The sequence below is a fragment of the Dipodomys spectabilis genome, unplaced genomic scaffold (genome assembly GCF_019054845.1).
Source record: "Dipodomys spectabilis isolate Male_0828 unplaced genomic scaffold, ASM1905484v1 ptg000480l, whole genome shotgun sequence".
NCBI lineage: Eukaryota > Metazoa > Chordata > Mammalia > Rodentia > Heteromyidae > Dipodomys > Dipodomys spectabilis.
Window position 1 is genome coordinate 787,516 of NW_024871157.1, and position 15,514 is coordinate 803,029.

The 15,514-nt window shown below is 42.2% G+C and overlaps 1 protein-coding gene across 5 annotated transcripts in view; it reads left to right on the forward strand.

Moving 5' to 3' along the window:
• Window positions 1–15,514, forward strand: part of Sbno1 (strawberry notch homolog 1) — a 52,016-nt gene that overhangs the window by 7,785 nt on the left and 28,717 nt on the right. Inside the window, exons 2-9 of one of the 5 annotated variants that reach the window (XM_042668932.1) lie at window positions 2,829–2,960; window positions 3,703–3,807; window positions 6,240–6,552; window positions 8,216–8,316; window positions 11,733–11,829; window positions 12,425–12,585; window positions 14,152–14,285; window positions 14,643–14,733. In XM_042668932.1, the coding sequence (XP_042524866.1) occupies window positions 2,829–2,960; window positions 3,703–3,807; window positions 6,240–6,552; window positions 8,216–8,316; window positions 11,733–11,829; window positions 12,425–12,585; window positions 14,152–14,285; window positions 14,643–14,733 (1,134 nt within the window). The remainder of the gene's footprint in view (window positions 1–2,828; window positions 2,961–3,702; window positions 3,808–6,239; window positions 6,553–8,215; window positions 8,317–11,732; window positions 11,830–12,424; window positions 12,586–14,151; window positions 14,286–14,642; window positions 14,734–15,514) is intronic. The other 4 variants (XM_042668933.1, XM_042668934.1, XM_042668935.1 and 1 more) reach the window with 4 other exon arrangements.

Here is a 15,514-nt window from a genome sequence, read left to right on the forward strand (position 1 = left end):
TTTTTCTTAATTTTCTTTTTTTGGTGCCGGTCCTTGGGCTTGCATTCAGGCATTTTTTTTTTTTTTCTTTTGGTCGGTCTTGGAGCTTGAGCTCTGGGCTTGGGCGCTATCCCTGTGCTCTTCAGCTCAAAGCAAGTGCTCTACCACTTGAGCCACAACACCACTTCCGGTTTTCTAGTGGTTAATTAGAGATGAGTCTCACAGACTTTCCTGCCCAGGCTGGCTTTGAACCGAGATCCTCAGATCTCAGCCTCCCGAGCAGCTAGGATTACAGGCGTGCGCCACTGGCGCCCAGCTTATGAGCTTTTGTGCTTAAAGGCTAGCAGCCTCACTTCTCGCTTATTTGGTAGTTTACTTTTCTGTCCTGCTTTGAACTGCAGTTCTTAGATCGTTAGCCTCCAGAGTAGTTAGGATTACAGGCATGAACCACCAGCATTCAGCCTGAAATTTTTATTTTTGGGTCCGGTCGTGGGGCCTGAACTCTGGGCCTGGACGCTGTCCCTCAGCTCTTCAGCTCAAGGCTAGTGCCCTACCGCTTGAGCCACAGCGCCACTTCCAGCTTTTTTATTTTTGCTTATGTGGTGCTGAGGAATTGAACCCAGGGCCTCATGCATGCAAGGCAAGCGCTCTACCACTGAGCCCCCTTCCCAGCCCGTTTTGTTGTTGTTGTTGGTTGTGGGCTCGAACTCTGGGCCTGGGCGCTGTCCCTCAGCTCTTCAGCTCAAGGCTAGTTCTCTTGCACTTGAGCCACAGTGCGACTTCTGGTTTTCTGGTGGTTTATTGGAGATAAGAGTCTCATGGAGGGGCTGGGAAGGGGGCTCAGTGGTAGAGCGCTTGCCTTGCATGCTCGAGGCCCTGGGTTCAATTCCTCAGCACCACATAAGCAGAAAGAAAAAAGCCGGAAGTGGTGCTGTGGTTCAAGTGGTAGAGCGCTAGCCTTGAGCTGAAGAGCTGAGGGACAGCGCCCAGGCCCAGAGTTCAGGCCCCACGACCGGACCCAAAAAAAAAGAAAAAGAGTCTCATGGACTTTGCTGCCCAGGCTAGCTTTGAACTACAGTCCTCACATCTCAGCCTCCTTAGTAGCTAGGATTATAGGCCACTGACACCTGACTACATTGCATTCTTGACTGCATTCTCCCCTTCTCTACTTCATTATCCTAAGTTTTTTGGTTCTCCCTCCTTCTACTCCTTCCCCGCCTCACCCCAAGTCCTAGGGCTTGAGCATGAGGCCTGGGCACTGTCCCTGAGCTTCTTTTGATCAAGCATAACACTCTACTACTTCAGCCACAGCGCCACTTCAGGCCTTTCTTGTTTATATGGTACTGAGGAATTGAATCCAGGGCTTTATGCATCCTAGGTAAGCACTTCACCAATAAGTTATATTCCTAACCTAACTTATGGCTTAAGTTTTGTTTTGTTTTGTTTTGTCAGTTGTGGCGCTTGAACTCTGGCCTGGGCACTGCCCCTGCAGTCTTAAGCTCAAGACGAGCCACAGCACCACTTCTGGTTTTTCTAGTGGTTTATTGGAGATAAGAGTCTCCTGGAGTTCCCTTCCTGGGCTGGGCTGGCTTTGAACCTGATCCACAGATCTCAGCCTCCTGAGTAGCTAGGATTATAGGCGTTAGCCACCGCTGCCCTGTGACTTTAAGCTTTTATATCTAAACTAAATCTGATGGATGCTTCTTCCCAGTAGCTTTTTTTTTTTTTTTTTTTTTTTGTCGTGGAGCCTGAACTCTGGGCCTGGGCGCTGTCCCTCAGCTCTTCATCTCAAGGCTAGCGTTTTACCACTTAAGCCTCAGCACCACTTCTGGCTTTTTCTGCTTATGTGGTGCTGGGGAATCAAGACCAGGGCTTCATGCGTGCAAGGAAAGCACTCTACCATTGAGCTAACTTCCCAGCCCCTCCAAATATCTTGAAGTCCATTCCTCTGTTCTTTTTATCTCTGCAGGGTTTTTTTTTTTTTATGGTCCCGGGATCTCACAGGATTAAGTAAACCCTCTAGAATGGTGGATGAGGCTGTGGTAGATACAGCCTTATCTTCAACCAGAGCCTCTTTATTGTTATTTTTGTTGTTAATTATTACATAATTGTAGAAAGAGGTTGCAAATACATACATGAGGTTACGAATACAGTGTTTTTAGTCAATGTTTACCCCTTCCATTATTCCCATTCTCTCCCTCTCATCCCTACCCTTAAATTGAGCCTATTATGAGCTTCCATTACCCATTTTGATAGCTCCAACCACAGTCCTTAATGACTTGAATTCATGAATGCACTGTCCACAAGATTCTTGCCTACTTGTGATTTCTTCCTTTGGACTCAAGCTCTGTTGTCGTAGTTGCCAGCTCTCTACATAGGCATTGCTGTTCACTTTTTCTTCTGTGATCCTGTAGCGTTTGGTTGACTTACCTTTTTCACTAGCCTTTCCGTTTTACTGTGGGCTTTCTAAGACCCAAGATTCTTTTTCTTTAGTCTTTTTTCACTATATAAATAGTGAATGAATAAGTCTAGTAGAAAATGTTGGATTGGGGGCTGGGAAGGTGGCTCAGTGGTAGAGCGCTTGCCTTGCATGCATGAGGCCCTGGGTTCGATTCCTCAGCACCACATAAGCAAAAAAGAAAAAAGCCGGAAGTGGCGCTGTGGCTCAAGTGGTAGACTGCTAGCCTTGAGCTGAAGCGCTGAGGGACAGCGCCCAGGCCCAGAGTTCAGGACCCACGACCGGACCCAAAAGAAAAAAAGAAAATGTTGGATTGTTTCTATATAAATGTGAGTTAATGGTTATTTTCACCTCGAGTTTTCATCTTCACACTTACTCCTTTGTTCTTCAGATGGTGGAGCCAGGGCAAGATCTACTACTTGCCGCTTTGAGTGAGAGTGGGATCAGTCCGAATGACCTCTTTGATATCGATGGTGGAGATGCAGGGATTGCCACTCCAACTCCTACCACGCCAGTGCAGCAGGTAAGAACTTTCCAAAGCCTCTACTAAACAGGAGGGACTTTTTTTAAACTTGTAATTTCCACTTATGGAAATGCGTACTATTAAATCTTAATTTGAAATATACATATAAAATTCTACTTTTAAGTTGATTATTTTTCCTCTTTCAAAGTGTAGAAGTAATTATAGTAAGAATCAAATATAATTCTCTGCTTTGTTATTATCATATATGTAAATATAAGAGATGGACTCTGTAGAGTTTTGAAGGTTATTAATTTTCTTACAGCTGTCTTTGTACTTTAGATGGACATATTTCTGTGAGTGTGCTTGCATGCGTGCACAGGGATTTGAACTCAAGGTCCTGTGCCCTTACTCAACTTTTTTTTCCGCTCACTGCCGGCACTCTACCACTTAAGCCTTGTTGGCAGTCTTCAACCTTCTACCATCAGATATCAGCCTCTTGAGCAGCTAGAATTACAGGTGGGAGCCACCAGCACCAGTATTAGTGTAGTTTTGGAGAGATTTTATGCTTGCAAAGATTGTTGGGTTTTATTTGGCGTAGGGATTTTACATTCAATTTTGAATGTAATGCTTGACCTTTTTTCCCTTTTTGGCCTTGTTCATGCTAGGCAGGGACCCTCCCACTGGAGCTGTACCCGTCTTATTTTTTTGTCTGCTTTTTAAATAAATGCAATACTTGCTATTCTTGTTCTTGAAACAGAATTCACTGCTGTCTTCCTCTATTTCTCTGTTGTTTTCTTCCCAGTCGGTGCCATTTAGTCCATTAGAGCTAGGTTTGGAGACAGAAGCAGCAGTTCCTGTTAAACAAGAGCCAGAGGCTGTACCTACTCCCGCACTGTTAAATGTGAGGGTAAGAGTTACTCAGATTTGCAATTACTTCTGAAAAAACCTAGGTTGATAGCAAGAATGTAATCTTTTAAAATATGAAAATTTTGTCTTATTTTTGTTTTTTGGTACTTTTTCAGTATCATACCCCGTCTCCTACTTTGTAAAACCTTTTTCTTTCACTCTCTTGGAACATAGGTGGATCACAAGGTAATTGGAACAGAATAAAATAATGTTGATCTTATTACAAGTCATAAACTTGACACAAAATTCTTGAAATAAAGATGAAATGGACATTATCCTGCTATTTTCATTTTTGCCTTTTTGTTGTACATTGGTATGTACAATTTTTATGTGATTGTAATTTTACTTTAAAGGTAGAATTCCTCTTACCTTTCCAAAAATGAGCAATTATTAACTAAAGACTAGTAGAATAAAAGTTTTAGAAACACTGGATATGTTTTGATAATTTGTACTATTATTAAGGGTTTATGTTTTAAAGTACTAAGTAGGGCTGGGAAGGTAGCTCAGTGGTAGAGCACTTACCTTGCATGCATGAGGCCCTGGGTTCGATTCCTCAGCACCACATAAGCAGGAAAAAAAAAAAAGCTGGAAGTAGTGCTGTGGCTCAAGTGGTAAAGTGCTAGCCTTGAGCTGAAGAGCTGAGAGACAGCGCCCAGGCCCAGAGATCAGGCCCCACGACCGGACCAAAAATAAATAAATAAAAAATAAAGTACTAAGTATAGCCCAGTGCTGGTAGCTCATGCCTGTAATCCTAGCTACTCAGGAGGTTGAGATCTGAGGATCCTGGTCCAGAGCCAGCCTGGGTAGGAAAGTCTGTTAGACTCTTATCTCCAATGAACCACCAGAAAACAGAACTGACACTGTGGCTCAAGTAGTAGAGTGCCAGCATTGAGTGAAAAAGCTAAGGAACAGTGCTCAGGCCCTGAGTTCAAGCCCCATGACCAAAGAGGAAAAAACTACTAAGTAGAAATACAAATTTTTAACTAAAGGAGTGGTATAGAAATATGTAGTTTGAGGAGAAAAGAAAAAAGTAGATTCAAATTTCTAAAACTGTCTCACTTGTACTAATAGTCACAGACATGGTATCTTCAAATAGGCATCTTCTTTCATTTCCTCTTGTTTGTTCCCCTGCCATCTCACCCTTTAATTGAAAATTGCTTTATGAGCCTGGCACTAGTGGCTCATGCCTGTTAATCCTAGCTCTGCCGGAGGCTGAGATGTGAAGATCATGCTTTGAAGCCAGCCCAGGCAAGAAAGACTCTTACCTTGAATAAAACTGCCAAGAAAGCAGATGGAGCTGTGACTCAAGTAGTAGAGCAACATCACTCACACACACACACACACACACACACACACACACACACACACACACACACACACACACACACACACACACACACACACACACACACGGCTTTGTCTATTTTTCCTGTCTTTTCATTTTTTTGTCGGTCGTGGGGCCTCAACTCTGGGGCCTGGGCTCTGTCCCTCAGCTCTTCAGCTGTGGACTAGCACTCTACCACTTGTGCCTCAGCCCCACTTCCAGCTTTTTCGAAATGCTTATATGGTGCTGAAGGATTGAACCGAGGACCTCATGCATGCAAGGCAAGAAGCACTCTACCACTGAGCTACCTTCCCTGCCCACCCCCCCCCTCTGTGTTTTTTGTTTAAGTGCTGAACGTTAGTGTAACCTGTATGGTAGCAAATGGCACAGTGAACAGGAATCTTGCAACGTTTGAAACTGAGAATTGGACTTAGGGGAGCCTGGATCTCCAGTTGGATGATTGACATACTTAGGGTTATCTACTTAGGGGTGGTTCTTTCTGTAACTAGTTTTCTTATTTTGATAACTGTAAATCACAGTTAGTGTTCCTTTATGCTTGATGATTATATAAAATGTCACCCTGCTTACTATATCTTTTTTTCCAAGTGGTAGGTTCTAACTTGGTAATTTAAAACTAATTGGAAATGAAGTGCCAATACACAAGAATAAAGCCAATTAAAACAATTTTTTTTAATGCCAGTATTGAGACTTGAGCTCAGGACCTTGTGTTCTTACTCAACTTTTTCACTGATATGTGGCGATCTACTACTTGACCTCAGTTTCCAGTTTTATCATTTTTCTCGTTAATTAAAAGATGAGTCGTGTGTGTGCATCTTTGTGTGCGTGTGTGCGTGCCAGTGCTGGGACTTGAAATCAGGGCCTGGGTACTGTCCCTGACCTGCTTTTGCTCAAGGCTAGCACTCTACCACTTGAGCCACATCACCACTTCAAAATGTGATCTTCAAGTCTCAATGTCCTCAATATATAGGTTTATAGGCATGAGTCATTGGCTTAGTTTTAGATTATTAAATGGCCTACCAAGTTTATTAGGTATACACTAGAGAAGAAGGCATTTTTCAATGTGTAAAATGTTTCATTTTCTTTTCTAGCAGCAGCCTCCATCTACTACGACATTTGTGCTGAATCAGATAAATCAACTTCCAGCCTTAGGATCTACAATTGTAATGACTAAAACACCACCTGTAACAACCAATAGGCAAACCATCACTTTAACAAAGTTTATCCAGACTACTGCAAACACACGCCCTTCAATCTCAGCACCAGTAGTCCGAAATGCCATGACTTCTGCACCTTCAAAAGACCAGGTTCAACTGAAGGACCTACTAAAAAATAATAGTCTTAATGAACTTATGAAATTGAAACCACCTGCCAATATTGCTCAGCCAGTTGCAACAGCAGCTAGTAAGTATTTTTCAGTGTCAGCTTTTTTCTGTGATAAGTTATATCAAGGTGATATTTTGTTTAGCATTTATTTCTGGCCTTTTTGGTGATTAATTGGGGATAAGAGTCTTAAAGCCTTTGCTACCAGTGCTGGCATCAAACCTCAAACCTCAGATTTGAACCACCTGAGTAGCTAGGATTACAAGTGAGAGCCCCTAGAGCCCCCTTTTTTTTCTTTAAATGAGCTGAATGAAATGTCTTAAGTAATGTTGGCCTTTGGCATTTGTAAATTATTAAATAGTTCTGATTATGGTATCCTGCTCATTGGTAAGTTTTAAGTTCCCAGGCATACACATTTGTTTTCTAAATATAATTTCTGTGTGTGTGCATGCATGCATGTGCAGGTCCTGGGTCCTTGAACTCAGGGACTGGGCGCTGTTCTTGAGCCTCTTTGTGCTCAAGGCTAGCGTTCTATCACTTGAGCCACAGTGCCACTCCCAACTTTTTTGAGTAAGTTATTGGAGATAAGAGTCTCACAGACTTTTCTGGCTTTGAACCTTGATCCTCAGCTCTCAGCCTTCTGAGTAGCTAGGATTATAGGCGTGAGCCACTGGCACCCAGCTCAACTTATTCTCTCTCTTTTTTTTTTTTGGTCAGTTGTAGGGCTTGAGCTCTGGGCCTGGGCTCTGTCCCAGTGCTCTACCACTTGAACCAAGTGCCACTTTCGGTTTTCTGGTGGTTAATTGGAGATAAGAGTCTCTCGGACTTTCCTGCCTCTCATCCTCCTGAGTAGGGTTATAGGCATGAGCCACTGGCACCCCACCCAGCCAGCTATGTGTTTTTAAAGAATGAATAGTGGGGTGTCGGTGGCTCACACATTAATCCTAGTTACTCAGGATGCTGACATCTGATGATCACGGTTCAAAGCCAGCCTGGGTAGGAAAGTCGGTGAGACTCTTATTCCAATTAGCCACCAGAAAACCGGAAGTGGCACTGTGTCTCAGGTGGTAGAGCACTCACCTTGAGCTGAAAGAGTTCAGGTAAAGATCCCAAATCCAGGGTTCAAGCCCCACAACTGACAAAAAAAAAAAAAGAAAAAAGAAAAGGACAGCTTTTTTGGGAATGTGGCTTAGTGGTAGAGAGCTTGCGTAACATGCATGAAACCATGGGTTCAATTCCTCAGAACCAACACAAACAGAAAAAGCTGGAAGTAGTGCTGTGGCTCAAGTGGTAGAGTGTTAGCCTTGAGCAAAATAAGCTCAGGGACAGTACCCACGCCTGGCAAAAAAAAAAGAAAAAAAAACACATAGCTTTGAATGTTTTCATACTTATATGTAGCATTGAAAAAATTATATCCTTCGGTTTTTGAAATGGGTAAATTAATGAATTTTCTTTCTTTCTTTCTTTCTTTCTTTTTTTTGTCGGTTGTGGGGCCTGAACTGTGGGCCTGGGTGCTGTCTCTAAGCTCTTCAGCTCAAGGCGAGCATTCTGCCATTTGAGCCACAGTGCCACTTGTTTTTTTCTGCTTATGTGGTGCTGAGTAATCGGACTCAGGGGCCTCATGCATGAGAAGCAAGCACTCTACCACTGAGCCACCTTCCCAGCCCCAAATTAATGAACCTTTAAACTGCAGGAAAAATCTTGAGATTTTTGTTGTAAAATGTAAACTGATTTCTCCCCTTAGCTGATGTAAGCAATGGTGCAGTAAAGAAAGAGTCTTCTAATAAAGAAGTAGCAAGAATATGGATAAATGACATGAAAATGAGGAGTTTTTCCCCAACCATGGTGAGTTTTCAACAGGGTATTTTTTGTTCATGTAATGTAGAACATTTGACGAAAAGTGCTTCAGAACAACCTTCAGAAAACATTTTTTTTTTACATCTTAGAATAGAGGGTAGGAAATTAACTGAGGGAGGCAGATGATGAAAAGAGAAATGGTGGAAGAACACACAGTATGCATACTTGAAGACCTTCCTAGGAAACTTGAGGTGAGCTGAAAAAGATGAGGAACAGGATGGGGAGGGGTGACTGAAGGTGCATTTACACACAAATCATCAAGTCAGAGTGAAACCCCTTTGTGCAACTATTCGAAGAAAACCACATTTTATCAAGGATTTATTTAATATAGCAATGTTAAAGAGGACAAAATGGATTAGAGAAACCTTCATAAGACTGAGTGGAGGGGTGTCATGAACCAATGTGAAACTTAAATGTCACATGATGCACTGAATGGAATGACTAAGAATGTGTGTACTTGATGGGAAGCGGTGTAGTATTACATGTAGTACTTACATGTTGTTACAAATGTTACTTGAGCAGGAAAAGAAGACAATGTAAAGTTAACTGAAAAATTTTGGTAACTATTGTTTAGAATTGAACCTGTAGTATATCTACTATGAGCTCTATGATATAAAATACTTAATTATGTAATCAATTTTTTTTTTTTTTTTTGGTAGTGGGGCTTGAACTCGGCCTAGGTGCTATCCCAGAGCTCTTCAGCTCAAAGGGAGTGCTTTATCTCTTGAGCCACAGGGCCACTCCGTTTTTTCTGGTGGTTTATTGGAAACAGTAGTCTCACAGACTTTCCTGCCTGGGGTACTTTGAACCATGATCCTCAGATCTCAGCCTCCTGAGTAGCTAGGATGATAGGCACAAGCCACCAGCACCCAGCTAATCAATTTTTTCCTTAAGCTTTCTTTAAGTTTTGAAACTGCTATATGGCTTATGTCAATTCTATACATTTATTTAATTACTTTGAATAGCTATATATAATTGATTTTTATAAGAAGTATACTATGAGTCCTCTTTCAATAAATATCAAATGTGATAACTATCTGTATTAAATAACAGTGTAAGATACATCAAAAAAGCTGTTTAAAGCCAGCTTGGGCAGGAAAGTCCATGAGACTTTTTTTTTTTTTGATTGGTCGTGGGGCTTGAACTCTGGGCTTGGGTGCTGTCCCTGAGTGCTTTAGCTCAAGGCGAGTACTCTACTGCTTGAGCCACAGCGCCACTTCTGGTTTTCTAGTGGAAAGATAAGAGTCTCATGGACTTTCCTTGCTTGGACTTTCCTTGCCTGGGCTGGTTTTGAACCGTGATCCTCAGATCTCAGCCTCCCGAGTAGCTAGGATTACAGACATGAGCCACCAGCGCCCAGCCCTCCATGAAACTCTTATCTCCAATAAACCACCAGAAAACCAGAAGTGGTGCTGTGGCTCAAAATGGTAGAGGGCTCGCCTTGAGCGCAGGGACAGCACCCAAGCCCAGAGTTCAAGCCCCGTAACTGACAACAACAACAGCAACAACAAACCAAACTAGTATGATATAGCACAGGTTGCATAGGTTGAGTTTGGAGGAAGGTGAAGCTTCTTCCAAGAATGCCCCAATATGGAGGTGTGTGGCTGGGGTTTTTTATATGGGGAGAATTGCAGGCATTTTTTGGAAGACAATTTGTAATTCACAGTGAAGAGGTGATGACTGTGCTTAGATGATATATCAGGAAGAAGTCTCAGGGTAGGCCTTGGGGATTGTGGAGGATCCTGAATTGACCTTCCTGGACTTTGGCTTGCTGTAGTCCCTGTGAGGAGCCACTAGAAGTAGAGTTAGGAGAGCCATCCATGATTCAAGTTGGATGAGTTCAAAACCAGGTGGATGGAGGTTCCATACTAATGGAAGAGAGGGTTAAGAGGGGACTATAGCCAGGCGCCTGTAATCCTAACTACTCAGGAGGCTGAGATCCGAGGACTGTGGTTCAAAGCCAGTCCGGACATGAAAGTCTGTGAGACTCTTATATCCAATAAACCTCTAGAAAACTGGAAATGGCGCTGTGGCTCAAGTGGTAGAGTGCTTGCCTTGAGCTGAAGAGCTCAGGGACAGCCTCCAAGCCCAGAGTTCAATCCCTATGACTGACCAAAAAAAAAAAAAAGGGACTACGGTAGCATAGTTGTTAGAGGAAATTTGAAAGTAGTGAGGAGGAAAAAGGAAAAGAGACAAATGAGAAACGATTGACACAAGCAATTCCAAAGGATTGCAGGCAGGCCTGAGGTTTTAAACAGGCGTAGAGATAAATGATGGAACATCTGGTTTATTTAGTGGTCATGTATTGGTAATATTTGGATGTGTGTGTGTGTGTGTGTGTGTGTGTGTGTGTGTGTGTGTGTGTGTTTTGTTGGTTGTGGGACTTGAACTCTGGGCCTGGGCTGTGTCCCTGAGCTCTTCAATTCAAGGCGAAAGGCGAGTGCTCTATGGCTTGAACCACAGTGCCACTTCCAGTTTTCTAGTGTTTTTTTTTTGGACTTCCTGCCTGGGCTGGCTTTGAACCACAATCCTCAGATCTCAGCCTCTTGAGTAACTAGTATTACAGGCATGAGCAACCGGTGCCTGGCTAGCAGTTCTTCCTTGAACCTAGGTTTGGAGAATAAATTCTGAGGCCATGTTATTGTTATGTCTATGGAGACACCGAAAACCTAGAGTTTCTAAGCTTTAGATGAGATTTGAAGAAAAGACAGGTAGAGGTGTATTAAAAAGGAACTAGAAATAGAGCTGTGGCTTAAAGGGTAAGAGCACTAGACTAGCATCCAACTTCAAGCCCCACTACCAACAACAAAAATAAAAAAAGGGCTGGAAATAAGACTTAGTGGTAGAGTGCTTGCCTATCATGCATGAAGCCCTGGATTCCATTTCTCAGTACCATATACAGAGATAAAGCTGGAAGTGGTGCTATGGTTCAAGTGGTAGAGTGCCAGCCTTGAGCACTGAGAGGCTTAGGGACAGTGACCAGGCTCTGAGTTCAATCCCCAGCAATAAATGAAATGAAATATAAAAAGAAAGTGGGAGACTTAGGTTTTACCAGGCTGAGCTTTGGCCTCCTCACCTGTTACCCTCATGCTCCTTGCTGTGTCTGGTTTTGGAAGAAGACTGAGGTCTAAATGGACATCAGGAAGGCAGTATTGAGAGGGAAAGTAGTTAGGCATGGTGGGGCTGAAAGGAATGGAGCCCTGCCTGACTTGTTTGTGAGTAAGGGACAGGTAGGTCTCTATTGTTCGCATTTACCATTAGAGAAGCAGGAGCCACATCAAGTGGATTGGAAAGTTATGCAAATAGTGCCTCAGGTTCCTAAGATTGAAGATTGTAAGCATTCCTCTGTGTTGGCCAGGCCCTCATCCCTGAACTTGAGGTTGATTGCATTTTCTGTATTACAGAAGGTTCCTGTTGTTAAAGAAGAAGATGAGCCAGAGGAAGAAGATGAAGAAGAAATGGGTCATGCAGAAACCTATGCAGAGTACATGCCAATAAAATGTATGCCTTTGAAAAATCTGTCAAAACAACAGGTTCCTCTGGGCTAGGACTCTTATCCCTTAGCTTTTAATTTAGCTCAGGGCTGGCCCTCTAACATAAGAGTCACAACTCCTTCAGAAATTTATAATCTTGTTTTAGATTGAAGACCATTGAAGACCAAGACTAAAGCTTAGATTTCATTATGTCATGTTCATTTTTATCATATAAGTAAAAGCCAAAGCAAATTGTAGAGATATTCTATCTTAACCTTATATGGTTTGCTTTGTTCATCTAAAATCATAAAAACGTCAGAATTTAAACAAATAACTACTTGAATTTATTACCACCAGTTCTGCTTTTTGTGTAATTGTAGTATTGGTTTCTGTGAAAAGACACTAATAATTAAAATTGCATTAGAAATCTCTGCTTGTCAATAGACTCCAAAATGGTATCTTTTCCTAGATCTCAAGTTTACATATGAGATTGCATCAAACTAGACAAACAGTAACTTGTATGAAAGCTCCAGTACGTTTTCTCTGTCATAGTGAAAGTGTTATATTTTAGAAGACTGGAAATGTAGAAAGATTAAAATGGACATTTAAAATTTTTCATTTAGTAAAAATTGGCCTGCGTCACCCAGATGCTGTAGTGGAAACTAGCTCTTTATCCAGTGTCACTCCTCCTGATGTTTGGTACAAAACGTCTATTTCTGAAGAAACGATTGATAATGGCTGGCTATCTGCATTACAGCTTGAGGCAATTACATATGCAGCCCAGGTAATTCATAATTTCATTTAATGGTTCTTTATTTTAGTCCACTAATAAAGGTGTTTACTTGAAAGGTGAAGTTTCCTTTAATGAAACATTTCTGACTGTTATTTAAAATTTTTTCTTAAATTATCTTTAAGTACTGTACAAAGATGTTCCCATTTTACAAAACAGTATATGAATACAAGATATCTGACAACATTGTCACCCATCGCTCCTAACCCCGAATGTGATTTTTGTTTTTTGTTTTTGTCGGTCATGGGGCTTGAACTCTGGGCTTGGGTGCTGTCTCTGCACTCTTCAGCTCAAGGCAAGCACTCTACTGCTTGAGCCACAGCACCACTTCTGGTTTTCAAGTGATTTATTGGAGATGAGTCTCAAGGACTTTCATGCCCGGCTGGCTTTCAACTGCAATCCTCAGATCTCAGCCTCCTGAGTAGCTAGGAATATAGGCATGAGCCACCAGCCCTCGGCTGGATCTGATTTTTTTTTTTTTTTTTTGGTTGGTCCTGGGGCTTGAACTCTGGGCCTGAGCACTGGCCCTGCGCTCTTCAGCTCAAGGTGAGCGCTCTACCACTTGAGCCACAGCACCACTTCCGGTTTTCTGGTGGTTTATTGGAGATAACAGTTTCATGGACTTTCCTGCCTGGGCTGGCTTTGAACGGAGATCCTCAGATCTCAGCCTCCTGAGTAGCTAGGATTATAGGCATGAGCCACTGGCACCCGGCTGGATGTGATTTTTTTTTTTTTTTTTGGTTGTGGGGCTTGAACTCTGGGCTTAGGCACTGTACCTGCGCTCTTCAGCTCAAGGCGAGTGCTCTACTGCTTGAGCCATAGCACCACTTCCAGTTTTCTAGTGGTTTATTGGAGATAAGAGTCTCATGGACTTTCCTGTCCGGGCTGGCTTTGAACCTCGATCCTCAGATCTTAGCCTCCTGTGTAGCTAGGATTGCAGGTGTGAACCACCGGTACCCGGCTCCAGCTGGGTATACAGGCATCATATATTTCCCTCTAAAGTGCCATGTACTAAAAAGCTATTGACAAGTGGTGAAGAGTCTTCCATATTCTTTTCAAACTTTATGTAATGAAATGCAACTTACATCATATATTATAGTGGGTAGCTGGCTATTTAGGTCATTACTTATTTTACAGAAATGGAATATGACAAGAACAACTGATCTAACTCTAGCTCACATAATATTTTTACTCACATAGTATTTTAGCTCACATAGTATTTTTACTTGGCTAGGTATTGGTGGCTCATGTCTGTAATCCCAGCTACTCAGGAGGCTGAAATCAGAAGGTCTGCAGTTGAAAGGTAGACCAGTTAGTGAAGTCCTTAGGACCCCAGCTCCAAAGAACCAGCAAAAAGCCAGGCTGAAGGCAAAGTGGTAGAGTGCCCCCTGAGTGAGTTAACAAGATGAGTAAGCGTAAGGCTTTAAGTTCACCAATATACTCAGAAAAGACCAAATCTTATGCCGATTATGTAAAAGCGGTATCAGTATGATTCTTAAACTGTATATTCAAGATGAATTGATGTCTATGAAGGATTAATTACCAGTTTTTCTTTTTTAGCAACATGAAACATTCCTGCCTAATGGAGATCGTGCTGGCTTCTTAATAGGTGATGGTGCTGGTGTAGGGAAAGGCAGGACAATAGCAGGGATCATCTATGAAAATTACTTGTTGAGTAGGAAAAGAGCCCTGTGGTAAGTGCCAGGGACTTTCCTTTGTACATACTTCATCATGTGGAAATGGGTTTAAGCATATTTTTGTTATTATTATTAAGGAATTGTAAGAAGGGGTTATGTTTTTTATTGTGAGAATACTGTACAGAGGAGGGTTACAATTACATGAGCAAGGTAATGAGTACATTTCTTATCAAGTGTTGGCTTCTGTCTCTTTTGTTTTTCCCCTACCATCCCTGCCCTCCCATCTCCATGACTACACTCCTCCCCTCCCCCTCCCCCTGCCCCGCCCTGCCCCAGTGTATTTTTTAAAGTGTGAAGACCTGGCTTTATTCTTGAATTCTGTAGAATGATGTAATTTTATTTTTTAAATTTCAGGTTTAGTGTTTCCAATGACTTAAAGTATGATGCTGAAAGAGATTTGAGGGATATTGGAGCAAAAAACATTTTAGTCCATTCATTAAATAAGGTATGAGCTGCATTGTGTTGAGTTGGCCATTCAGTATTGATGCCTTCATGATGGAGTCAGTTTCCACTGTACAGTTGTGGTGAGGGTTAAGTGAGTTTCTCGACAGGAAGTCCAGCAGGTGTTTTTTTTTTTTTTTTGGCGGTCATAGGGCTTGAGCTCTGGGCCTGGGTGCTCTCCTTCAGCTCTTTTTTTTGGGGGGGGAGGGGTTGGTCGTGGGGCTTGAACTCTGGGCCTGGGTACTACCCCTCAGCTCTTCAGCTCAAGATGAACACTCTACCACTTGAGCCACAGCGCCACTTCCAGTTTTCTAGTGGTTTATTGGAGATAAGAATCTCATGGAGTTTCCTGCCTGGGCTAGCTTTGAACCACGATCCTCAGATCTCAGCCTTCTGAGTAGCTAGGATTATAGGCGTGAGTCATCTGTGCCAGCCAGTGCTTGATATTTCTGCTGATGTGAAGGTTACTTTATGCCAAATATCATGCTAGGCAGTGCTGATGTTTTGGCAGACAGATAAGAAGTGTCCCTCTTATAATGGAATTATTTTTCAGTCTTTTTTTTCCCTTCTAGAATTGGACTATCATTAGGCACTTGAATACTGTTAATTGTATAAAGAATTACTGTGATTTGGAGTCTGTTCCCTGTATTTGTTTACCTAATGGGTTTAAATATCTCTACAATTTTCATGTGGAAAAAGTTTCATATAGGGGAAGAAAATGAGTGTCGAGTGTCTAAAACAATTTGTGATTATTAGTAGTTTAATGTTCACTTAACAAACCTCTA